General features: G+C 37.0%; 2 protein-coding genes across 5 annotated transcripts in view; one reads left to right on the top strand and one right to left on the bottom strand.

Moving 5' to 3' along the window:
* Positions 1-19,814, top strand: part of LOC128689677 (transmembrane protein 62) — a 76,208-nt gene extending 56,394 nt beyond the window's left edge. For 2 of the 3 annotated variants that reach the window (XM_053778038.2, XM_070087598.1), the window contains exons 9-14: positions 620-745; positions 3,350-3,416; positions 7,062-7,172; positions 10,749-10,876; positions 11,037-11,092; positions 12,734-19,814. In XM_053778038.2, the coding sequence (XP_053634013.2) occupies positions 620-745; positions 3,350-3,416; positions 7,062-7,172; positions 10,749-10,876; positions 11,037-11,092; positions 12,734-12,923 (678 nt within the window). In that variant the 3' untranslated portion in view covers positions 12,924-19,814. The remainder of the gene's footprint in view (positions 1-619; positions 746-3,349; positions 3,417-7,061; positions 7,173-10,748; positions 10,877-11,036; positions 11,093-12,733) is intronic. The other variant, XM_053778039.2, reaches the window with a different exon arrangement.
* Positions 19,497-27,507, bottom strand: part of LOC128689849 (CD209 antigen) — a 32,555-nt gene continuing 24,544 nt past the window's right edge. Inside the window, exon 8 of one of the 2 annotated variants that reach the window (XM_070087600.1) lies at positions 19,497-26,166. In XM_070087600.1, coding sequence (XP_069943701.1) covers positions 25,937-26,166 — 230 coding nt within the window. In that variant the 3' untranslated portion in view covers positions 19,497-25,936. Of the gene's footprint in view, positions 26,188-27,507 lie in introns of both variants that reach the window. The other variant, XM_070087599.1, reaches the window with a different exon arrangement.

The following is a 27,507-nucleotide window of genomic DNA, read 5'->3' as shown; positions in this document are numbered from 1 at the left end:
CTTGCAGTGGTGCCTCTTGCATACATACTATTATAGGTAAAACAAACAGTAAACTATTTTGAGAGTAATGATCGCATAGAAACTTGAGTAAGTACAGTGGACTCCCGCATAACGATATTATTTCAATCCAGAAGTCTGTTTGGGTGCCATTATAGACCGAATTTGTTCCCATAAGAAATATTGTGAATTAGATTAGTCCATTTCAGACCCCTAAAAATACACCTACAAAAGCACTTACAAAAATAAACTTACATAATTGGTCGAGTTGGGAGCTGATCGTTATCCGGGGGTCCAATGTATAACAAGAACTCATTGCATCATCAATAATCAAATAGCATCAGAATTTTTGGAGTACAAGACAAGAACATTATGGGCTGTTAAAATTTTTGGGTTTTTCTTTCGTTCTGGGTTACCCTGCCTCGGTGGGAAGTGGCTCATGTGTTAAAAAAATTTTTTTTTGCTGAAGGTTGAATGCAGTAACTTTCTTCCCTTCAAGAGAGATATTGGAAAGTGAACTCTTGAATATGTAAAGGTTTGAGCATGGCCTCTTGAATATACAAGGGTTTAATTTACATGTATTTTTCTAATTGCAGTATTCTTCAATTAAAGATTGTTACAGGTATTGGTTGGAAACTCTTCTGGTAGTAAAACTCTGTTACGGATCGGGATGGAGGGAGCAGGGTTCCTGCGGCCTCAGCCTTCATACTTGGGGTCACTTATCCTCTCTATCAAGCTTCATGATGTGGTAAAGTTTCAAAATCTCTGTAATTCAGAATGAAGAATCAAATATGCTAATATTTTCAAGTATTTTATATTGGTTTGATTCTTTAATACTTCTTTCACAGTCTGTAACAAATGCTTATTTTTTTGGAATACAGTACTATACAGTGGACCCCCACATAACGATATTAATCCGTTCATGAGAGCTCATTGTTATGCGAAATTATCGTTATGCAAATGAATTTTCCCCATAAGAAATAATGGAAATCAAATTAATCCGTGCAAGACACCCCAAAGTATGAAAAAAAAACATTTTTACCACATGAAATATTAATTTTAATACACACAGACTGAAAAAGGCATGCACAATTACATGACACTTACCTTTATTGAAGATCTGGTGATGATTGATGGGATGGGAGGAGAGAGTCTTAATGTTTAGAAGGGGAATCCCCTTCCATTAAGACTTGAGGTGTCAAGTCCTTTTCTGGGGTTACTTCCCTTCTTCTTTTAATGCCACTAGGACCAGCTTCAGAGTCACTGGACTTCTGTCGCACAACATATCTGTCCATAGTGACCTGTACCTCTCGTTCCTTTATGACTTACCTAAAGTGTTTCACAACACTGTCAGTGTAATAGTCACCAGCACGACTTGCAATAGCTGTGTGAGGGTGATTTTCATCCATAAAGGTTTGCACTTTCAGCCACATTGCACAGATTTCCTTAATCTTTGTAGTAGGCAACTTCTTCAATTTCTCTCTCCCCTCCTCCGAACCAGTTTCCTCAGGTCTGGCCTCTTGCTGTTGAAGTTGATCTAGCAGCTCATCAGTGGTTAGTTCTTCATTGTCCTCCTCCACCAACTCTTCCACATCATCCCCACTAACCTCCAACCCCAAGGACTTTCCCAATGCCACAATGGATTCCTCAACTGGCATACTCCTCTCAGGGTTAGCCTGAAACCCTTCAAAATCCCTTTGGTCTACACATTCTGGCCACAGTTTCTTCCAAGCAGAGTTCAAGGTCCTCTTAGTCACTCCCTCCCAAGCCTTACCTATAAGGTTTACACAATTGAGGATATTAAAGTGATCTCTCCAAAACTCTCTTAGAGTCAGTTGAGTTTCTGAGGTCACTACAAAGCACCTTTCAAACAGAGCTTTTGTGTACAGTTTTTTGAAGTTTGCAATAACCTGCTGGTCCATGGGCTGCAGGAGAGGAGTGGTATTAGGAGGCAAAAACTTCACCTTAATGAACCTCATGTCCCCATAAAGTCACTCTGCCACATCTGTAGGATGACCAGGGGCATTGTCTAACACCAGGAGGCACTTAAGGTCTAATTTCTTTTCAGTTAGGTAATCTTTCACATTGGGGGCAAATGCATGGTGTAACCAGTCATAGAAAAAGTCCCTAGTGACCCATGCCTTACTGTTTGCCCTCCACAGCACACACAAATTAGCCTTAAGGATATTCTTTTGCCTGAACGCTCTGGGAGTTTCTGAGTGATACACTAATAAAGGCTTCACTTTGCAATCACCACTAGCATTGGAACACATCAACAGAGTAAGCCTGTCTTTCATAGGCTTATGTCCTGGGAGTGCCTTTTCCTCCTGAGTAATGTAGGTCCTGCTTGGCATTTTCTTCCAAAACAGGCCTGTTTCATCACAATTAAACACTTGTTCAGGTTTCAGTCCTTCATTGTCTATGTACTCCTTGAATTCCTGCACATATTTTTCAGCTGCTTTGTGGTCCGAACTGGCAGCCTCACCATGCCTTATCACACTATGTATGCCACTACGCTTCTTAAATCTCTCAAACCAACCTTTGCTGGCCTTAAATTCACTCACATCATCACTAGTTGCAGGCATTTTTTTAATTAAATCCTGATGCAACTTCCTAGCCTTTTCACTTATGAGCACTTGAGAGATGCTATCTCTTGCTATCTGTTTTTCATTTATCCACACCAATAAGAGTCTCTCAACATCTTCCATCACTTGCGATCTCTGTTTCGAAAACACAGTTGAACCTTTGGCAAGAACAGCTTCCTTGATTGCCTTTTTGTTGCCCACAATAGTAGCGATGGTTGACTGGGGTTTATTATACAACCTGGCCAGCTCGGAGACACGCACTCCACTTTCATACTTATCAATGATCTCTTTCTTCATCTCTATAGTAATTCTCACCCTTATTCCTGTAGGGTTGGAACTAGAAGCTTTCTTGGGGCCCATGGTCACTTATTTTGCAGATAAAATCACCAAAAACACTGTAATAATACGAAATGTTCCAATTGTATGCTTGGATGTTACTGCGGAGGCTGGCTGGTAAACAATGCCACCGGCGGAACATGTGAGGCTGGCTAAGGCCGCACATTAGATGCATCTCGGACGAACAGCGTTGAGCGGGTTTTTTTAGCGGTATGCGAGGCAAAATCTTAGCGATAAAATGTATCGGTATGCGGATTTAACGTTATGTAAGGCCAACAGTATGCGGGGGTCCATTGTACATGTTTTTAATAATTTCACGTATACAGTATTTGACAATTAATTTATATTTTAAAGAAGTTAGGTGATACAGTAAATTCTCTTTGATATGTATTTGTTATGCTTTCTGTAATATTCTCATTCTTTTCCCATAGTTCTTGGTGATCTATATGACTGGCATTGGCACGTGTAGTCTTCTTCTCATTCTGGGCAGGTACCAAGGTAATACATGAAAGATTTGAGGATGTATATGAAATTCTTCCCTGGGTAGTAGGTTGGTAGACAGCAGCTGCCCAGGGAGGTACTACCATCCTGCCAAGTGAGTCTAAAATGGAAGCCTGTAATTGTTTTACATGATGGTAGGATTGCTGGTGTCTTTTTTCTGTCTTATAAGCATGCAAGATTTCAGGTACATCTTGCTGCTTCTATTTATACTTAGGTCACACTACACTTGCATGTCTTTTTTTTTTTTTTCAACAAGTTGGCCGTCTCCCACCGAGGCAGGGTGACCCAAAAAAGAAAGAAAATCCCCAAAAAGAAAATGCTTTCATCATCATTCAACACTTTCACCACACTCACACATAATCACTGTTTTTGCAGAGGTGCTCAGAATACAACAGCTTAGAAGCATATACACGTATAAAGATACACAATACAGTGGACCCCCGGTTAACGATATTTTTTCACTCCAGAAATATGTTCAGGTGCCAGTACTGACCGAATTTGTTCCCATAAGGAATATTGTGAAGTAGATTAGTCCATTTCAGACCCCCAAACATACACGTACAAACGCACTTACATAAATACACTTACATAATTGGTCACATTCAGAGGTGATCGTTATGCGGGGGTCCACTGTATATCCCTCCAAACTGCCAATATCCCAAACCCCTCCTTTAAAGTGCAGGCATTGTACTTCCCATTTCCAGGACTTAAGTCCGACTATATGAAAATAACCGGTTTCCCTGAATCCCTTCACTAAATATTACCCTGCTCACACTCCAACAGATCGTCAGGTCCCAAGTACCATTCGTCTCCATTCACTCCTATCTAACACGCTCACGCACACATGTACAGGTATATATATACACACCCCTCTGGGTTTTCTTCTATTTTCTTACTAATTCTTGTTTATTTCCTCTCATCTCCATGGGGAAGTGGAACAGAATTCTTCCTTCGTAAGCCAAGCTTGTCATAAGAGGCAACTCAAATGCTGGGAGCAAGGGGCTAGTAACCCCTTCTCCTGTATATCTTACTAAATTTAAAAGGAGAAACTCGTTTTTCCTTTTGGGCCACCTTGCCTTGGTGGGATATGGCCGGTTTGTTGAAAGAAAGAAAGAAAGAAAAAGGTGAAATTCTTCACTCATTATCTCCCTAACAACATCCTAATTTCTCTAAAATGGGAAATAGACATGATGGAACTGTTTGTTGGATTAGTTACTCCCCATAAACGTGAAAATAATCCTGTATATGTTTTGAGACAGTCTGGTATCCAGGAAGACATACTGAGCATACAAAAATTTAATTAAAATTAATATCATGAACAGGAATAAACACAAAAAGAGAACAGACAAGACAAAAATATTTCTTCACAAATATAATGAGAGAGAGAGCTGTAATGTGATTCAAGAGAAAGTAGTAGTAGTGTATTCAGTATTCAGTATTCAGTAAACACTGGAAACTTCAAAAATATTCTAGGACAAGCTTAAGTACAGGCAGGCCTCGCTCTATGGCATTTCAATAATGCTGCAGGTTTTGAGTTATACCCATTCTTCATTCATTCAGACTTCCTACAATAAATTTATTCACCATTCACTACAAGCTAAGGACAGAAATATTTAAGGTAAGTACAGCGGAACCTCAGTACTTCAACTTAATTCATTCCAGAAGGCTGTTTGAGTACCAAACAAATTTTTCCCATAATTAATAATTAATAATAATTTTTCATCTCTATTGTGACTTTAACCAATTTTCTTTTCAGTTGGCTGTTATCACTAATCATCTCAAACCCCATGGTGACTTATTTATACAAATAATATAAAAAACACCAAAAATTGCGAATAAACACAAAATAGTTTATAATGAAGTTCAGCGGAGTTTTGCACTGAGCGACAGCTGCGGGGAGACTGATGCAAATTATTTGGTCGAGTGCTGAGCAAACGATCTACTACCAAGCTATTTTTTTTTTTACCAAACAAAGCATTCGAATACCGAATTGTTCGAGTTGGGAGCTGTTTAAGTACCAAAATGAAAATAAAGGCTATGTTTCACGTTACAGCAATTTACATGTTACAGCATTAACTCGGAACTTAACCTGCTGTATAAGCAGGGCCTGCCTGTATAGAAGATAAGATGCCATAAGCATAGCTGTGTTCCCCTAACTAATAATAGGGTTCAGTAGTCACAAATAAGTTATGACAAATATACACTAAAATACTTGCACATGCCCTTCTAAGATAATTTTAAAATATTGTGTATCTTTGGAGATATTATAAGGTACCTTTGGAGTTATAATATGTACTTAGAACAGGGATACTTCTGTTGATTGCTCATTAAAGATTTAATTCAAGACATATTGGCAGTTTGGAGGGATATGTTGTGTATCTTTATATATATCGGTACCAAGGTAATACATGAAAGATTTGAGGATGTATATGAAATTCTTCCCTGGGTAGTAGGTTGGTAGATGGCAGCTGCCCAGGGAGGTACTACCATCCTGCCAAGTGAGTCTAAAATGGAAGCCTGTAATTGTTTTACATGATGGTAGGATTGCTGGTGTCTTTTTTCTGTCTCATAAGCATGCAAGATTTCAGGTACATCTTGCTGCTTCTACTTACACTTAGGTCACACTACACTTGCATGTTTTTTTTTTTTTAGTTTTTTTTCAACAAGTTGGCCGTCTCCCACCGAGGCAGGGTGACCCAAAAAGAAAGAAAATCCCTAAAAAGAAAATACTTTCATCATCATTCAACATTTTCACCTCACACATAATCAGTTTTTGCAGAGGTGCTCAGAATACAACAGCTTATTTATTTATTTATTTATATATTAATTTGAACATGATACAGTGAAGTACAATGTTATTACAGTGCAACATGTCAAAGCCCCTTGTATGCAGAGCATTATGAGCAGGCTTAAAATTAACTTAAGATTAGCTAAGCAATGATATATTCAGTGGTAAAAACATTATTGTAAACAGATAACAATTTAATACAAATGAGTATTACAAAGACAGGTCATATGGTCATTTACTGTGTTGCTGAGCATTCAGTAGAATGTAGTATTTTGTTAGGTAATGTAATTAAAAAATAAAGTTTGATTGGGTCACAGGTTAGACATTTATGATATACAATAATGAGAAAACATTTACGAGCATATACGTATAAAGATACACAACATATCCCTCCAAACCGCCAATATCTTTATACATATATGCTTCTAACTGTTGTATTCTGAGCACATCTGCAAAAACAGTGATTTTGTGTGGGTGAGGTGAAAGTGTTGAATGATGATGAAAGTATTTTCTTTTTGGGGATTTTCTTTCTTTTTGGGTCACCCTGCCTCGGTGGGAGACGGCTGACTTGTTAAAAAATATAAAAAAAAATTACGTACATAATACGTATTTCACTGATGAAACATATTGCATTATGAATGAAGTTTTTTAATCAAGTAGATGTACTGTTTCTGTGTTTGTTTTAAAGTAATTTTGAGCTGCTTTCACATGGAAATATTTTACATTTTATCGTAAGACATTGTTGCTTTGCAGTGAAATTTAATCTTGTGAAATATATTATAACAACACTTTGTTCAAATGTATGTACAGACAAAAGTATTATGAATTCATTGAGTGCTCCTTGTTTTGAATAGTGCGATGTGATCCTTTAATACCAAAGCGGATGATTGGAGCATCCTCGAGCTTAAGCAACAACCGCACTGTGTTTGTCCTGGTGGTAGTATTTCTCCTCTATCCTTTCATAGGTAAGTCATCATTATTTGTACCCAGTTTCTTTCTTGCTTGGGGGATAATGTAGACATTCATACACCAAGCATTAAGATGCAGTAACCCTTAACAGTCCCAACAACAGATTCCAATACTACTCTTCTGTTGAAAAAAAATTATTCATAGAATTTCCTTTCTTCTTTACCTTTAATTTACTTTTAATTTCTTTTGCATCACAAAACTAAATAAAAATCACTATTCTACATTTATCACTATATTCTTTTCCAGTAAAGCTGTCATATTCATGAATCTCATTTGATGTACTATACCTCATTTACTCATATCAATCACTAAGTTCTCACTCTTCCCTAATACAGCTTTCTCATTTTGCTTTTTATTGCTTCATCCCTGTATATTAAAGAACCATGAGCACATTGCAAAACTTTTGTGTGCTCTTACATCATGAAACTCTGTGTTCATCGAGAACTGCAAGAAATCCCTTTCATGTGCCTTAACTATTCTATGAAGAGGGAGCATAGACATGGGTCATCCCACAGTCACTAAAAACAACAGATATAACCCCACTCCACAAGGGTGCCAGTGAAGCATTTGCATAGAATTACAGACTGATAGCACTAACGTCCCACATCATAAAAATCTTTAAAAGGGTTCTAAGAAGCAAGATCGTCAACTACTTGGATACCAATCAATTGCACAACCCAAGGCAGCATGGGTTTAGAGCAGGTCACTCCTGCCTCTCACAGCTGCTGGATCACTATGACATGGTCTTGGATGCACTGGAAGACAATCAAAATGCAGATGTAATATACACAGACCTTGCAAAAGCCTTCTGTAAGTACAGTTATGGTGTAATATCGCACATAAATCATGATAAAGGAATAGCAAGAAAAGTGGGTAGATGGATCTATAACTTCCTGACAAATACAATACAAAGAGTTATAGTAAACAAAGTAAAGTCAGAGGCAGCTACAGTGAAAAGCTCTGTTCCACAAGGCACAGTACTTGCCCCCATCCTTTTCCTCATCCGCATATCTGACATAGACAGGGATGTAAGTCAAAGCACTGTGTCCTTTGCTGATGATATCAGAATTTGCATGACAGTGTTATCTATCGAGGACACTGCAAATCTCCAAGCGGACATGAACCAAGTCTTTAACTGGGCATCAGAAAACAATATGAACTTCAGTGAAGACAAATTTCATTTATCCTGCTATGGAAAACTCGAGGAAATAAAAACTGTATCGGAGAATAGAACAAATTCCAGCAACACAGTAGAGCGAAAAACTAATGAAGGATCTGAGAGTCATAATGTCAAGAGGGTCTTACTTTCAAAGATCACAACAGTGTATCTACCATATCTGCTAGGAAAATGATAGGATGGATAATGAGAAGTTTCAGAACTAGGAATGCCAAGTCAGTGATCATTCTCTTCAAATTGCTTGTTCTCTCTAGGCTGGAATATTGCTGTTCACTAACAGCCCTTTTAAAGGCAGGCAAAATTGCAGACCAGGAGAACATACAGAAAACTTTCACTGCACGTGTATTATCTGGAGAGAGTTCCAGGGGTCAACGCCCCCGTGGCCCGGTCTGTGTAAGTACCATAATGCACCAAAATTACTGGGAATGGTTGAAGTTTCTTGTTTACTATTACTCTCCTTTGTCACTGTCAATATGGAATCAAAATATGTCACTTTGCAGCTGATCTGTTCAACTTCTCCACTATGTGGCACCATCCACTGAATGAATTCAAGATCAGCTGTGTAGTAGCACTGGACATTTCTGGTGCCTTTGACAAGGTATGGCATCAGGAACTCTTGGTAAAATTGCAAGTACTGGAAGTCTCTTAGTGACTTCCTTCAAGAATAGAATAGTTCTCAGTGGAGAGAATGCTAGAAACTCGGTCAGTGCCGGCATTTTGCGAGGGAGTGTGCCTGGTCCATTGTTATGGACTTAGCCTACCATTGTAACACCGAGAATTGAGACACTTATGCAACACATGGGAATCTTTATTGAAGAAACGTTTTGCCACACACTGGCTTCATCAGTCCAATACAAAGTAGAAGTGGGTAAGGAGAGTAGAAGTTTGAGGTAATCAGTTCCTCAACCTGGAATCGATGTGTTCAATCCATCATTCTTGTAGGAAGTGCAGCATAGGGCCAGAGAGGTGGCTTATATACTGCGGTGAGATGAGTTGAAGCAGGAGGAGGCGGGATCACAGTGGGACCTGCCACTAGTGTAAGTAGGTCGTCATCCAAAGGTTGGGCAAGCGTTGAAGTCTTTGTACCAAGATCCCATGATGTTGCAGTGTCTGACAGATGTGACGAATGGTTTTGAAAACCAACAAGTTGAAGAATTGAGACACTTATGCAACACATGGGAATCGTTATTGAAGAAACGTTTCGCCACGCAGTGGCTTCATCAGTCCAATACAAAGTAGAAGTGGGTAAGGAGAGTAGAAGTTTGAGGTAATCAGTCCCTCAACCTGGAATCGATGTGTTCAGTCCATCACTCTTGTAGGAAGTGCAGCATAGGGCCAGAGAGGTGACTTATATACTGCGGTGAGATGAGTTGAAGCAGGAGGAGACGGGATCACAGTGGGACCTGCCACTAGTGTAAGTAGGTCGTCGTCCAAAGGTTGGGCAAGCGTTGAAGTCTTTGTACCAAGACGACGACCTACTTACACTAGTGGCAGGTCCCACTGTTATACCCCCTCCTCCTGCTTCAACTCATCTCACCGCAGTATATAAGCCACCTCTCTGGCCCTATGCTGCACTTCCTACAAGAGTGATGGACTGAACACATCGATTCCAGGTTGAGGGACTGATTACCTCAAACTTCTACTCTCCTTACCCACTTCTACATTGTATTGGACTGATGAAGCCACTGTGTGGCGAAACGTTTCTTCAATAAAGATTCCCATGTGTTGCATAAGTGTCTCAATTCTTCAACTTGTCGGTTTTCAAAACCATTCGTCACATTGTAATACCACTGTGCAAAGAAAAAACAGAACATAATACATTTCAAAAGACAGTAGATGAATGTTAGGGAAGCACCAATTAGCTTATGCCTCTTAAATTATCTAAATATTTTCATAGGTTCTTATAACATCTAAAGTGTCCATTAATTAAATGTATTTCCTTCATCTGCAAACCTCATAAGCATGAAGCATGCACATTACCACTGCACCATTGACATAAACTTCCAATGCAGTAAAATAAATAGAATAAGGAATATTTTAATAGTGGTGATACAGTTGGGTAGACAGGCTGAGGCCTGTACAGTTTCTATCTCATCAAATTCTTGGCCCCATAAATTGCAGATAAATTTGTTCCTGACCATTATTTATTCTCAGCCTGAGAATAGTCCAAGACATACTGTAATACCATCTAATGATTTTTCTCCAATTTGGGATTAGTTGTGAATTGTTGCTACCATGGCATTTTAACTTATTCTTCTCATTTTTTATATTCGTAGTACAGTAGCATGACATTTAAGTTAGCATTAATTGTATGTTTCTGTACATTGTTTATTATTTGTAGTGAGAGGAAATTGTGCTGGATGTGAAGTTTACAAGGTATCATAATTCATTTTAGGTCCATGGTACATTGGACATCTTGCCAAAGACAAGTTAGGTGCAGTGTTCATGTGGGGAATCTTCGTTGACTCTACCATGTTGCCAGGAGAACTCACATATCCTGACGCATTCTTCTTGGTGAGCTATGTAAATACCGTACACAATTTTTAACTATTAGCTACATGTAAGGAATACTTTGAAGGATTATATGATACACTGTACTATCTACAATACATCTTTTAATTTAATTTATTTATGTAAGGTGTTCATTGCTTATTTGTCACCTATTATATCTTTTCCCTTCCAGTGGATCACACTACAGATGCCAGTATTTATTATTGTCTTCATAAAAAAAATGCTAAGGCAAGTAAATTGAAAATAATTTGAGAAATTTAGTTTTTATAAGCAACTTTCTTTTTGTGGTATTGTATTATCCATAGAAATGTGTCACTCAGAAGTAAAATAAATAATCTTGTCTCACAAGAATATGTAAGAGTGAAAATTTATGAATTTATCATACATTTTGTTTGGGATATTAGCAGTTTGGAGGGATATGTTTGTGTATCTTTATAGGTATATGCTTCTAAGCTGTTGTGTTCTGAGCACCTCTGCAAAAATAGTGATTATGTGTGAGTGAGGTGAAAGCGTTGAATGATGATGAAAGTATTTTCTTTTTGGGGATTTTCTTTCTTTTTTGGGTCACCCTGCCTCGGTGGGAGACGGCCGACTTGTTAAAAAAAAAACTTATTGTTCCACCAGGTATTATATTTCCACTGTACTCATTCTCTCTTTTCTGTACATTAGTTTTGATGAACCACTTCAGGAACACAGCCTATTATTTGTACTCCTAAATATTTATTTATTTACTTTTTTTTTTTTTTCAACAAGTCGGCCGTCTCCCACCGAGGCAGGGTGACCCAAAAAAGAAAGAAAATCCCCAAAAAGAAAATACTTTCATCATCATTCAACACTTTCACCACACTCACACATTATCACTGTTTTTGCAGAGGTGCTCAGAATACAACAGTTTAGAAACATATACGTATAAAGATACACAACATATCTCTTCAAACTGCCAATATCCCAAACCCCTCCTTTAAAGTGCAGGCATTGTACTTCCCATTTCCAGGACTCAAGTCCGACTATATGAAAATAACCGGTTTCCCTGAATCCCTTCACTAAATATTACCCTGCTCACACTCCAACAGTTCGTCAGGTCCCAAGTATCATTCGTCTCCATTCACTCTTATCTAACACGCTCACGCACGCTTGCTGGAAGTCCAAGCCCCTCGCCTACAAAACCTCCTTTACCCCCCCTCTCCAACCCTTTCGAGGACGACCCCTACCCCTCCTTCCTTCCCATATAGATTTATATGCTTTCCATGTCATTCTACTTTGATCCATTCTCTCTAAATGACCAAACCACCTCAACAACCCCTCTTCTGCCCTCTGACTAATGCTTTTATTAACTCCACACCTCCTAATTTCCACACTCCAAATTTTCTGCATAATATTTACACCACACATTGCCCTTAGACAGGACATCTCCACTGCCTCCAACTGTCTCCTCGCTGCTACATTTACCACCCAAGCTTCACATCCATATAAGAGTGTTGGTACTACTATACTTTCATACATTCCCTTCTTTTATACATCTATGTTTTAGATATTGTTTATACAGTCGTACCTCAAGTTTCAAACAGCTCCCAACTCGAACAATTATTTAAGTATATTTTTGTAAGTGCTTTGTAAGTGTATTTTTGGGGGTCTGAAATGGACTAATCTAATTTACATTTTTCCTTTTGGGAACAAATTTGTTCGGTATCAGCACACGAACAGCCTTCTGGAATGAATTAAGTTTGTATTGTAAATTAATTGTAAATTAATGTATTGTATTGTAAATTAGTGTGATTCTTATTTTTCTGTCTTTCTCTGTCAAAGCTTCATTTAATAAACATTTACAAAAGCTTTTTAGTTTCCTTAGACTTTTCTTTTGCATTACAGCTTTGACACAGCCAGACACAAGTGTGGGCGTTGGTTAACAGTCTGGATGATGATCATCATAAGTTTTCAGTTACCAAGTATCTTTGCTTGGTTAGTGTTGGACAGCATCCTGCTCAATGGGCCACTTAGGCTCATTTTGACACTTATTGCCATATCCTTGTGGAAAAGAGTACAATATACTCATGTATAGTGTGTTAAGTCATGTATGGATCAAGTATGAAACAGTTTGTTTAGGAAGGTGTTACTGAACTTAATATAAAAGGTAAGTCATATTTGTTTTCTATTTGAAAACAGTCTCAGGATTGTCATAGTCCATCAACGAAGGCTGTCTTGGCCATGTTTCCTACCAAAAACAAAAAACACACATGCCATTTTTATTTATATGCCTTGGCTTTTCCAATATTCATCATCATCAATAAATAGCACTGTTGGTTCCCACTATCTGTCTGTTTTATCTTATCCCAATAACTACCCAATAGTCTGTTGGTAATTGCAGAATCATGTCTAGTATTGTCTTAGAACCTCTTACAAACCTCTAGACTTTACACTTTCAAAATTTTCACAATCACTTTATTCTACCAACTTTCTGTCTTTCCCTCCTTATGACCTTTTGTATCACACATTCTTTTTATTACTTTGTCATCACCCATTCTTTCTATATACCCCAACTATCTCCATTACTGTATTATTTGATTTTCTTCCCTATTCTGACATTCCTTCCTGGCCAGTCACCCTTTGCTTCCTTTTCCTAAGGTACTCTTTGATCCACCAGTGTACATTTCCTGTTATTCCTGCTTGCATTTCAGGTTTTTGCCCCATTCTTTTATGGGGTAAAATATCAAATACCTCCTTTCAGCTTAAGAAAATGCAAGCCATCCACCTCTCCTCTCTCTCTCTGTCTCACTTCCATTACACTGTCATTGAATTCCAACAAGTTTGTAAGACAAGATTTGCCATCTCTGAACCCTTGCTGGTCATTGTGTATGAAGCTATTTCTCTCCCAACTGCTCTGCCACTCTCCTGATTATCTTCTTCATTACCTTGCACAATATGTATGTGTTTATGAAGCTGTTTCTCTCCCAACTGCTCTGCCACTCTCCTGATCATCTCCTTCATTACCTTGCACAATATGTATGTGTTTATGAAGCTATTTCTCTCCCAACTGCTCTGCCACTCTCCTGATCATCTCCTTCATTACCTTGCACAATATGTATGTGTTTATGAAGCTATTTCTCTCCCAACTGCTCTGCCACTCTCCTGATTATCTTCTTCATTACCTTGCACAATATGTATGTGTTTATGAAGCTATTTCTCTCCCAACTGATCTGCCACTCTCCTGATTATCTTCTTCATTACCTTGCACAATATGTATGTGTTTATGAAGCTGTTTCTCTCCCAACTGCTCTGCCACTCTCCTGATCATCTCCTTCATTACCTTGCATAGTATGTATATCAGTGAAACTGGTCTGTAGTTCAGTGTTTCCTGAATGTTTCTTTTATATAATATAGGGACTAAATTCACTGTCTTCCAGATCTCTAGCAACTGTATCATATTCATTGACTTGCATATTTTAGCTAGTGGTTCAGATAATGCTTCCTCTTTGTAGAATCCATGCTAAAACTATGTCAGGTCCATTTGCCTTCAATGTTCCCAGCTTCATCAAATGTTTTTTTACTGGCTGTGTCAGTTGGGTGAGTGGTTGTCTTTGCTGATGTCAGGGAGGAGAGTGAGAAGGGAAGAAATGCAGGAAACTCTTATCATTTGTTGTCTGTTCACACTCACATTACAACAGACTCCAGTATCAAGCTTGAGCAAACATTGACACATTAAGGCTCGTGCCCTAGTTATCTCTATACGTAGAGTAATATTTGCAATATAGCATATGTACATGTATTTTTTCCAAATATTTTCTTAATCTTAACCACTTTCCTGTATGAATTACTAAACTTAAAAGGAAAAACTGGTTTTTATTTTTAACCCTTTCAGGGTCGAGAGGCCCTCTCCTAAACTTGTTCTCAGGGTCGAAAATTTTTTGGAAAAAAACAAAAAAAATCTTATGAAATGATAGAGAATCTTTTCCCAATTATAATGACATCAAAAGTGTGAAATTTGATGGAAAACTTACGGAATTATGCTCTTGCAAAGTTAGCGGTCTCGATGATGTTTATGCATCGGCGATTTCGCCCACTTTGAGCCCCATTTTCGGCCAATTCCAGTGTACTAGTCGACAAAAATCACAATTATTTCACTAGAACTCTATTTTTTCTATCAAATGAGTACAAGAAACCACCCATTTACCGATTTCAACTGTCCAATATAGTGATCAGAAATTGGCAATTTTGCCAATTTCACACAAATTTCAAAAGATACCAATTTTCAAATAGGGTCCAGAATAAACAAGACAGACATTCCTGGCACTAAAATAACATTTTCTCTGTTCATTAGTCATGTCCCCAGGCTCCTCATACATTTCTTTTGTTTTCCACTTTGAATTTTTATTCTCACAAAAAATAGAAGATTTACTGTTATGCAGACTACTGCATTAGTGTAGAAATGGTATAAATAATATCAGCGCACTTGTGAAAGAATGTTAGACTCACTAGTTGACGTGTATTGGACGCGTGGCATGATTTGTTTACTTTTGAACTTCGGCAAAAATCGAACATTTCTGCTAATTTGAGCTCAATTTCAAGGTACTTTTCATTGTGAAGCCAATCAAACTCCTCTCAATTTCTGTAATATGTCTTCCATTCTATAAAATGTGACCAGGAAAACTAGAATACAACCATAAATACCATACAAAAATACACTGCTAATTTGCTGTTTTAAACCAAAAACACTGTCGGAGTTTGTTTTTTTCCTCATGCACTGTGTGCTGCAGGATTTTTTTTATACTGTGCACACTGACCACATAGACCCATTCTTTCATATGTAGGCTTACCAGCTTTCTCTCGCTAGATTTGAAGGTGCTAGAATTTACGCGTACTAGTACGTCAATAACCCTGGCAAGTAAGACGTACTAGTACGTCGGAAACCCTGAAACAGTTAAATCACCCTACCTCGGTGGGATACAGACGATTTATTGAAAAAAAAAAAAATTTAATCTGTCTCCCCTCTCCTCATAAACCAATAGGATCTGTTAGGTAAATGTTTGTTGTCTCTTCCTTATACAGAATCTTGTCAAGTACATACCATATCAGACTCACAGTCACATAAACACACACAACTTAAGATCAAATAAATGACATACCTGAGTGATATGTCATTAAATATTCTCCAAACATGTTAATTACTGTACATGCTTGAGCACATAAATTCTCATCATTCATATCAATGTTTTAATTTCTGGAGAGGTGAAAAAGTCTCAGTAACAATAAGTATCTATCCATTTTAAAGGTTATTTTCTCATTACTTTTTTTAATAATGTAGCCCAGTAGGCTTTTGTTGCAAGTGGAATCCCTACACCACTAAAAGTAAAGAGTTTACCTTTTGTTACTTTTGATGATGTTCTTGGCTACACTAGCACAGAAGCACCACTAGATGATCTGAAATACTTTCTCTTTCTCCACATATCCTTCTTAATGCAAACTCTTTCTAATCTTGATCTTTATCATCTTTTAGCAATGCACGATCCATAGAGGTTTATGGCTTTCCATTTATATTCCACTGAATTCTACATTTCCTTACTTTGTCTTTCTAACTGTTCCTTCCCTACTTTTCACTTTTATATTCGTGCTGAGGCAATCTTATTCTTTCTACACATCATTTTTCATTGAATATTTTGAATAGCATGTGAGCATTTTGAGATTCAAGTTTTCCTTCAAATGTCTTAACAGTAGGAAGCAACAGAGATATTCCTTCAAGGGAAATTTCTAAGGGCATAATAAATATATAAATAGTATAATGAAGTGATGATAATTATAATAGTAATTTTGTAATTGCTAATTAGATTTGCTCTCCAGTTCTTAAATACTAGAATTCTAGTCATTTTCATAGTGGGCAAATTTTTTTATAATGTATGTACCTTGTCTACAATATAGCTGACTATGATTCTACCTCCAGGTAAACTCCAGGTAGAATCATAGTCAGCTATATTGTAGACAAGTGAGGTTATACTACTGTAATTGTATTGTAGCTGGGGGTAGTATGTACCCATAACATTTTATAATGTATTTTCTTTAATATTTAATGTATACTTGGTGTCTTCCAGGTAGTATTGATAATTACTAAGCATGTGAAAATTTAATCATGGGACATAGCTACATAATAGGAGGAAAAAGCCTGTGCAAGTTAAGGGTAACTATGTGCCACTGAGCCTAATGTCTTGCATGAATCCATGCCTTATTTTTCACATCATACAGTATCATGTAATTAATATGTAATTATTGAGATTTGTCAGTATAAATTATATTTACAGTATAGGATTTTTATATATATGGGTCCTGTATAAAAAAAAAAAAATATATATATATATATATATATATTTTTTTTTTTTTTTTTTTTTAAAAAAGTCGGCCGTCTCCCACCGGGAGAAAGTTACACATAAACTGTTTCCAGTTTAGTGCTTAAATTTATTATTATTATTACTAGTGTTAATGTATTCTGTATACTGTAATTGTATTGCATTAGTGATAAAAAAATCGAAAACAAATAACATATTTCATTCTTACATCAAGAGTCAGAGATAACAGTAAGGTTCAGATCATTAGCTCAGTAAGTGTTAATCTTTTCCTGTGATATAAGAAATAGCAGTCATTTGCTTGCTCTAAATACAAGAAAGATTTGAGAAAGAATTGTTAACTCAAGTGTGTAGTTAGAAGGCAAATCACTGCTGACAACTTTAGGGAAAATGGACACAAATGAATACACTTGGTGCACCTTTACTGAAGATGCTTCTGTCCTTGGATCTTGGTTACTTCAGTTATATGACATTATCAAGGTCCCAGGATTAAAATATCTTCAATAATAGTGCCCTAATTGGATGTATTCTTCTAACTCAGGTGTTCTGACTTTGACAATGCTTCACATATCATTGAATCATAGATATAGGAAAAAGTATTATACAGTACCTATATACAATAAATTTTACTCTAAAGTTTGGAGATAGTTCATATTTACTTTTTTGAAAGTTATATATTATGATTTTTTCTTTTTATAAATGAGGCCTGATATAAAATATAACCAGTTCTATTGACCAAGTAAATTTTTATTATTAATAATAGAGTAATTTACCCTAAAGAAACAATTTGCTTAGGCAGACACACTGAACTAAAACTTACCCAGTGAATGAGGACCCTTAAATATTATTTACAAAGACTAAGAGTTTTGCAAATATGAGGTAAGAGGTATTGTGTGAGCCTTGATTTGCCGAACTCATGGGCCAAAGCCTAAAACATTATCACTGCACCATCAACAGTCAAAAGAATCTTAACCAGATCTCTTAACGAATCTTAGGGGTTATTGATATGCCCCACTTTTGCTCCAAATTGCTTTTTACATAATTCCTCATGTCATTTTGGGTACAAAGTGAATTACTTAATTCTAAATGTAAGTTTTTATAGTTCTAATATACTGTGGCTTATAAACATGAGACAAAATAAGAAGTACTGGTTTAACAAACTAAACAAATATTATCAGTAAAAAGGCATGAATACCGACTGATATACTTAATGTGTATGAAGTTTGTAGTGGTAGAAATATACTGTATTGTGTATTTTGTTTGTCAAGAGAAATAGGAAAACTTCTGAAATGGGTTTTGGTCATATGATGATCTGCTCTGTGGAGTTTTTAGTCCTTTGAACAGATCTTTTTTTCTTGGCTTACCTGTCAACCCCATAAAACAATAAACAGTGTTTTACTTCACAAGATGTGATGGGAGGTTTTTTCATCCCCATATCAGAATAATAAAGGATCTTCATACAGAACAGTATCATCTTAGAGTTATTATGTGAAGTAAAAGTTTTCGTATGCTAATGTTATCACTTTGTAGATTTTGGTAACTCAGCATTTCCATTTTTTGGGGAAGGCTATATGAGTATGTAATTGATGAAATCTTATGAGTGTAGTGTATAGATATTTACAATAATACTGTAATGTAATGTATTACAATATTAAATATTAAAAAATCTTAATGTTTAACAGTAAAGTGCATGTCATGGAAAGACTGCATTACTAGTCGTTTCCTTGTAATTATTTAGCAGTTATTTACTTAGATGCCCTTTGTATGCTATTAGTATACAATGTTCTAAGCTTAAATAACAAAAAATTACATGTAGGTGTCAGGTAAAGTTTACATGTGAAGACAAAATGTGGTGGAAAACAAGTTTTTATTGGGACAAAATTGCTCCAGTAAAAGTTTGCTCTGCAGTGTCTATTCACTATTGTGGAAGTTTGCTATTTGACCCCCTAAAGTTTGCATATTATAATTAGCTTTAGTGCGGAGAATAAAAGTCACATCATAGTGACAGACAAATCACAAGAATTCCACAAATTGTAAATGAAAACTGGACATTTTTTGTGCATTTAGGGCCTAAACATTGTCCAGTTCTAATACAGGTACTATCCGACTTACGACCGAGTTCGGTTCCGACAAACCGGTCGTAAGTCGAAATGGACATAAGTCGAACCTTGCTACTGAATATCAACATCACATTTTTGCAATGACTTTATTTTAATGTTTTATTTTGGTATTTTATTTTTTACTTTACTTTTTATGCTGTTAGTACTGTATTTTATACTGTAAGATTTAGGATAAACAGTGTACAACACAAACAGTTGTTTATTTCCCAGAAATTTGGCATAGAAAACACTGTTGTAAGTCGAATGGTATGTCGAGCAGGTCGTAAGTCAGATGGTAGGTGTATTTGATTTGTGGTCTTATGATCTGTTTTTGTATGCTCAGTAGCTTTTAAGAATAAATTTTGCCATTAGCTCCTAAACTGGTGCATTTTGGGTAACCTTCCAATCCTGTGAAAGTTTTTAATAAAAAAAATCCTTTTAATAGGATAAAGGTGAATATGTGTTACAATAAGAACAAAAGAGACTAAAAAAAAAAAAAAAAAAAAAAAAAGACCAAAATAATATATTAATAGCCAATTGGTATTGAATGAAGCCTTTGTGGTTCATAGAAGCCTAGCATAATAAGTAAAGGAAATTTGTCATACAGTAATACAATATGGTTTATAATGTAATTATTCTAAAATATGAGTGCTGATAATTGTTTTTGTTTTTAAAGAATTATCACTACCCTGTACACGAATCGAGACAAGGTACCAGACACAGTGGTTTATCCTAGTTTACACCAGTATTATGCCTGTGTTGTTGGGCTATACATAACTAATTCTTAGTGTCTACATTAGACTCAGATGTTAGCATTTTTTCTGTACATTCCAGTTGCATTGAAGGAATCATAAATGTGCTTTGCATTTTCTGCAAAGAAAAGGCATTTGATAGAGTGGATAGGGGAGCAATGTGGCAGATGTTACAATATATGGAATAGGTAATAAGTTACTAAATGCTGTAAAGAGTTTTTATGAGGATAGTGAGGCTCAGGTTAGGATGTGTAGAAGAGAGGGAGACTACTTCCCGGTAAAAGTAGGTCTTAGACAGGGATGTGTAATGTCACCATGGTTGTTTAATATATTTATAGATGGGGTTGTAAAAGAAGTAAATGCTAGGATGTATGGGAGAGGGGTGGGATTAAATTATGGGAAATCAAATACAAAATGGGAATTGATACAGTTACTTTTTGCTGATGATACTGTGCTTATGGGAGATTCTAAAGAATAATTGCAAAGGTTAGTGGATGAGTTTGGGAGAGTGTGTGAAGGTAGAAAGTTTAAAGTGAACATAGAAAAGAGTAAGGTGATGAGGGTATCAAATGATTTAGATAAAGAAAAATTGGATATCAAATTGGAGAGAAGGAGTATGGAAGAAGTGAATGTTTTCAGATATTTGGGAGTTGACATGTCAGTGGATGGATTTATGAAGGATGAGGTTAATCATAGAATTGATGAAGGAAGAAAGGTGAGTGGTGCATTGAGGTATGTGTGGAGAAAAAAAAAACGTTATCTGGAAGCAAAGAAGGGAATGTATGAAAGTATAGTGGTACCAACACTCTTGTATGGGTGTGAAGCTTGGGTTGTAAATGCTGCAGCCAGGAGATGGTTGGAAGCAGTGAAGATGTCCTGTCTAAGGGCAATTTGTGGTGTAAATATTATGCAGAAAATTTGGAGTGTGGAAATTAAGAGAAGGTGTGGAGTTAATAAAAGTATTAGTCAGAGGGCTGAAGAGGGGTTGTTGAGGTGGTTTGGTAATTTAGAGAGAATGGATCAAAGTAGAATGACATGGAGAGCATATAAATCTGTAGGGGAAGGAAGGCAGGGTAGGGGGTTATCCTCGAAAGGGTTGGAGGGAGGAGGTAAAGGAGGTTTTGTGGGTGAGGGGCTTGGACTTCCAGCAAGTGTGCATGAGTGTGTTAGATAGGAATGAATGGAAACGAATGGTATTTGAGACCTGATGAGCTGTTGGAGTGTGAGCAGGGTAATATTTAGCGAAGGGATTCAGGGAAACCGGTTATTTTTATATAGCCAGACTTGAGTCCTGGAAACGGGAAGTTCATTGCCTGCACTTTGAAGGAGGGGTTTAGGATATTGGCAGTTTGGAGGGATATGTTGTGTATCTTTATACGTATATGCTTCTAAACTGTTGCATTCTGAGCACCTCTGCAAAAACAATGATTATGTGTGAGTGAAGTGAAAGTGTTGAATGATGGTGAAAGTATTTTCTTTTTGGGGATTTTCTTTCCTTTGGGGTCACCCTGCTTCGGTGGGAGACAGCCGACTTGTTAAAAAAAAAAAAAATATTCATCAATGTCTTCATCAGAGACTGTTGTATGTTTTACACGGCCTTTCTATTCCACTTCACTACAGTTTTCAGACCGATATGGTCAAGTGTTTTGAAGATGTCCTTATCATGTGTTATGAACTAACAAATGTGAGGAACCAAACATGGTTCTACATATGTTTTCATCACTGTCCTCATTCGTCTATAATACACGTTTTACTTAGGGAACTTGTTCTTCTACACTATTGTGCTTCTTTATGACAACTGTCTGGCAACAATCAAGAATTGCATTATGTCTTCCTATAAGGTAGTATGTCTTTACTTGAGGGTACCCACTTTGTTACTAAGAAGTCCTTTTTTGTGGGATATGAGGCAGGCACGATATTTCTTTGTTTTTTATAAACACCCATTGTGTTTATCATGTAGAAATTAAGTCATGTTACATTTCACAAAAAAAGGTGTGAAAGGTTGCATATGTGTACTGTATCTTAAATAAGGACTCAGAAGGATGTTATAGTGTCATAACCAGTTTAAGGGCTAAAGAAGCTGGTTCTAGAAGTAGTCCTCATACTATGGGAAATTTTCTGTAAGCTGGTGTTAAGTTTATTAATTGGAGAAAACATAGGCTCTTGTAAATATTCAATATTCTAGAATTATATTAGCACATATTATTGCCAGTTTAGTGAGGTGTTAATCTCTTTAATTAAGTTTCATTAATTAAATTTGTCTCATTTTACCATATAAATGCTACAAATTGTATTGTACAGTAAATACTACGTAATATTCTCCTGAATGTAGGCTTCAGTAACAAGAGTACAATTCTGTTCACTGTATATCAGAGAAATTTTTTTTTTGTTTATATTGTAATGATATTTGGTAACTGACAGTTATAAAATGCTTTTCATGTAAGCTCTGCTTCATTTGTACTCAAGAGATGGTTCAAGCAACCAAAATTGTACACTGTACAGTATTTACACAAGTAAATGAAGTTAGCCTCATTTATAAGGAGCTTTCTAAGTCTTCATTAGGTGTTGCTTTAGTTTGATAATCCATAACCACTGCTATTATTTTTTTTTTATGTGACAGAGCATTAGGGATATATTCCTTGCTGTTTATACTCCCCTCCTTCAAATTATTGTACAGTATTTGAAGTGAGTTTGGGAAAATATTTTAAATATTTTCTTTTAATAAATTTTTTAAAGATGCTGAATATTTGGCATTTTAATTTTCACCTATTTTTTTTTTAAATATGCAATATGCATTTTAATCCCTTGGCATGCAATTCATCCAATAGTTTCACACTGCAGAAATGTTGTTTGGCATTACACTTCCTCAAAACATCTCCATTTTTATACCTAGGTCTTCAGCACTGCATGACCCATAAAGGTATTGAGCATGCTTGTAGATACTATGATAATAGGTAAGACACACCTGTCGGGATTTTATACCATTTTAATGTTCACTATGATAATAATTGAGATCATCGAATATTTGCAGTGGACATGCTGATGTTCTGGACAAAGAACATGCAAACTTAGCTGCTTGATCTATTTATGACCAATCAAAATTATTTATTTTCCATCAAACCCCAATTAGGTTCCTGTCCAGCTACCCCCTCAAGAAAGGTGCCTTAATGCCAGTGAAGGGCTCTTTATTCAAAGAAGTGCATCCATCCATCCCTCCCTTTCCCCTTGCACTGTATAATCCTTCCAGGTTTGGTGCTTTCCCATGAGTATAATAATAGAACTGTAATCTCAAACTTCTTATTTATAAAACTGGTTGACAGTGGTTCATGTATTCATTAATTTTTTGCTGTTCTCGCAGCGCTGTATAGCCCTTGTGGTTTAGCGCTTCTTTTTTATTATAATAATAATAATAATTTGCTGTTCTCTTGCCTCCTTGAACTTAAGGAAGACTTAATTTTCATTATTGTAGGAAGCACCCCTCATGGGAGGTTCCTTGATACTGGTAAGGGGCTCTTCATCTAAAGAATTAGATCTGTGCTCTAATTCCTTGTATCAAGTCTGAATGCCTTCCATTTCCCTAGATACTGTATGACTGCTATGGGTTTAGAACTTCCTACATGAATGTAATAATATCGATAATTGCAGGCAGTATATTGTACTAACAGTCATACTGAGCATTAAGAACACTAGTATTTTGCAGTGCTGTATAACCAATAGAGGGTTAACATTTTTTTGTGATAATTATGTATAACAAAAAAGTAGTGTTTTAAAATGCATAATTTAAATATTGTCTACTAAGAGAAACCCCCTCAAGAAGGTAACTTGATACTGGTGAAGGATGCTTGTTCCAAGGAATTAATGGTTTAGTGCTTCTTATTGATTATAATAATAATCCAAGGAATTAAATCAGACCTTCCCTTCCCTGGATCGAACCTAACTACCTCCCATTACCCCAGGCAGGAACCATACAAGTCAATAAATGTTGCTATTCCTACTCTGTGATGCATTTAAATATGAAATTTGTGGCTCCAGACACTGCAGATATTTAGAAACAGTACATACAGAGAAAAATGTCTACCTCAAATCTGAACTGTGATATGAAACAATTCATGATACACACTCAGTGGCCACTTTATTAGATACACCCTTCTAGTACTGGGTAGGAATATGCCTTTGCTCCCAGAACAGCCTGAATTCTTTGTTGCATGGATTTAATAAACCACTGCAAACATCCCTTAGAGATTCTAGTCCATGTTAACATGATAGTATTATGCAGTTCCTGCAGATTTGTCAGCTGCACATTCATGCTGCAAATTTCCCATTCTACCACATCCCAAAAGTTTAATAATAATATATTATGCCAAATTCTGACACTACCATCTGCATGTCACAGCAGAAATCGCATTTCGTCAGACCAGGTAACATTTTTCTAATTTCAAATGTCCAGTTTTGGTGAGCTTATGCCCACTGTAGCCTCAGTCTCCTGTTATTAGCTCACAGAAGTGGAACCTGGTGTGGTCTTCTGCTGCTGTTGCCCATCCACTTGAAGGTTCAATGTGCTGTACATTTAGATGTGCCATTATGCATACCACTGTTGTATCGGTGGTTATTTGAATTACTGTCAGTTTAGTAAGTAAATTTATTCAGCTATACACAAATACAGTTACACAAATTATCATATATATCAGCATATGTGTAGAGAACCTAGGATAACCCAAAAAAGTCAGACAAAGTCACTTATTTCAATTGGGGTCCTTTACCAGGGGTCCTTGAACCAGTATGCCCATTCTCCTCTGACATCTCTCATTAACAAGGCATTTTCACCCACAGAATTACTGCTCACTGGATGTTTGATGTTTTTCACGTTTTTCTTTGTAAACTGTATGAGTGTTGTCCGTGAAAATCCCGAGATCATCAGTTTCTGAGATAAACCTTCCTGTCTGGCACCAGCAATCATTTCACAGTCAGAATCACTTAGATCCATTTCTTCTTCATTCTGATGTTCAATCTGAAGAACATCTGAACCTCTTGATCATGTCTACATGTTTTTATGCATTGAGGTGCTGTCACGTGATTAACTGATTAGATATTTGCATTAATAATATAATAATATCTTTATTTCTATGAGTACATGTACAAGGTATACAGGCCTAGCTGACATCAATGATATGTACTACTATATAGAAAGCAGCTTGTTATGCACAGCATTTTGGGCAAATTCCCCTCAAGGGAGGTTCCTTGCCGCTGGTGAGGGTCTCTTGATATAGGGAATTGGATCTGTGCTCCAGTTCCTTGAAATGAGCCTGAATACCTTCCACCCCCTCCCCCACATGCACTGTATAATCCCATGGCTTTAGGGCTCTCCCATAATTATAATAATATAATTGGGGCAAATTAGGCCAATTTTGTCCCAGGATATGACTCACACCAGTCAACTAACACCCAGGTACCCATTTTACTGATGGGGAACATAGACAACCTGTGTAAGGAAACACGCCGAATGTTTCTACCCTCACCAGGAATCGAACCCAGACTCTTGCCGTGTGAAGCAAGAGCTTCAGTCACGGGGCCTGGTACAGGTGTACCTAATAAAGTGGCCACCGAGTGTTTGCATCATGAATTGATACGAAAATAATTAGGTTATTCATATTAATAGCGGAACACATTTTTTCAGAAGAATTATTTATACAATATGAAGAAATAATGCCTAGAACAGCGTTGGATGACCTATACGGGCTTACGCTTTCATGTAAATTTAATAATAACTGTCTAAAACATACTGTATATTATTATTATTATTCTTATATTTATTATTATTATCACGGGAAGCCCTAAACCCGTAAAGGAAAGCTGCACAGAACATACTGTGTCAGAAATATTATAAATATCCAATTAATTAACTTTCCTCTCGCATATGAAGTACTTCTCACTGGTGCAGGGGTCAGCCCCAGCACGGAACCTCCACCACCCATGAAGGAATAAACAGCCTTCATCATTCTCCTGAGCATCACCTGGCTCGCCCCGACCCCAGAAGTCCACTTGGGTCCTGACAGGCAAGCCAGACACCCATTGCCAGGTTCCAGTGTTGTCCAGAGTGGCACCAATCCAGAATCCCCAGCCCCCTGAAGTCGAATACACAGATTCTGAGAGAGGAATTTTGTATATATTGGACACTCGTTTTACCATGTGTAACTTACTAAGAAATATATTGCATATTTAAGATTACAGGCGATGTAAGTGGAGTTTACTCGGTCTAGACCACCCTTCAAGGGGTGCATATTCCACTTTTTCCATTTCAAATCCCTTTTTTTCCTTGGGAAGACATAGAGTAATTAAAATCCGTATATTAAGCTCTGGGAGTGTTTTAGAGTGCCTGTTATCAGGAGACACAAGCAACTGGCCCACTAGGACACAAAAATGCAGACTGTATTAAGATCAATCACTTTTCACTAAGGTAGGCTCCCATACCGCCTATAGGACATAACATAAGAAAGGAGGAACACTGCAGCAGGCCTGTTGGCCCATACTAGGCAGGTCCTTTACAACCCATCCCACTAACAAAACATTTGCCCAACCCAATTTTCAGTGCCACCCAAGAAATAAGCTCTGTTAACTCTATCCACTCATATGCAAGTCCCACTCAAGTCCAACCCCTCCCACTCACTCATTTATCCAATCTAAATCTGAAACTACCCAAGGTTTTAGCCTCAATAGCCCAACTAGGTAGACTGTTCCAGTCATCATCTACCCTATTTCCAAACTTTCCTATATCCTTTCTAAATCTAAACTTGTCTAATTTGAATCCATTACTGTGGGTTCTCTCTTGGAGAGATATCCTCAAGACCTAACAAATCCCCAGGCCCTGATGAACTGTATGCAAGGGTTCTAAAGGAATGTAAAGAGGAGCTTAGCACACCTTTGGCTAATCTTTTCAACATATCACTACAAACTGGCATGGTGCCAGATAAGTGGAAAATGGCAAATGTGATACCTATTTTCAAAACAGGTGACAGGTCCTTAGCTTCGAACTATAGACCAATAAGCCTAACCTCCATAGTGGGAAAATTTATGGAATCAATAATTGCCGCGGCAGTTCGTAGCCACCTTGAAAAGCATAAATTAATCAACGAATCTCAGCATGGTTTTACAAAGGGGCGTTCCTGCCTTACGAATTTATTAACTTTTTTCACTAAGGTATTTGAGGAGGTAGATCATGGTAATGAATATGATATTGTGTATATGGATTCAGTAAGGCTTTTGACAGGGTCCCACATCAGAGACTATTGAGGAAAATTAAAGCACATGGAATAGGAGGAGAAATTTTTTCCTGGATAGAGGCATGGTTGACAAATAGGCAGCAGAGAGTTTGCATAAATGGGGAGAAATCAGAGTGGGGAAGTGTCACGAGCGGTGTTCCACAGGGGTCAGTGTTGGGCCCCCTGCTGTTCACAATCTACATAAAC

Source organism: Cherax quadricarinatus, chromosome 22 (assembly GCF_038502225.1).
Source record: "Cherax quadricarinatus isolate ZL_2023a chromosome 22, ASM3850222v1, whole genome shotgun sequence".
Taxonomy (NCBI): Eukaryota; Metazoa; Arthropoda; class Malacostraca; order Decapoda; family Parastacidae; genus Cherax; species Cherax quadricarinatus.
Note: the sequence above shows the minus strand (reverse complement) of the source record. Positions and strands in the feature narration are given on the sequence as shown.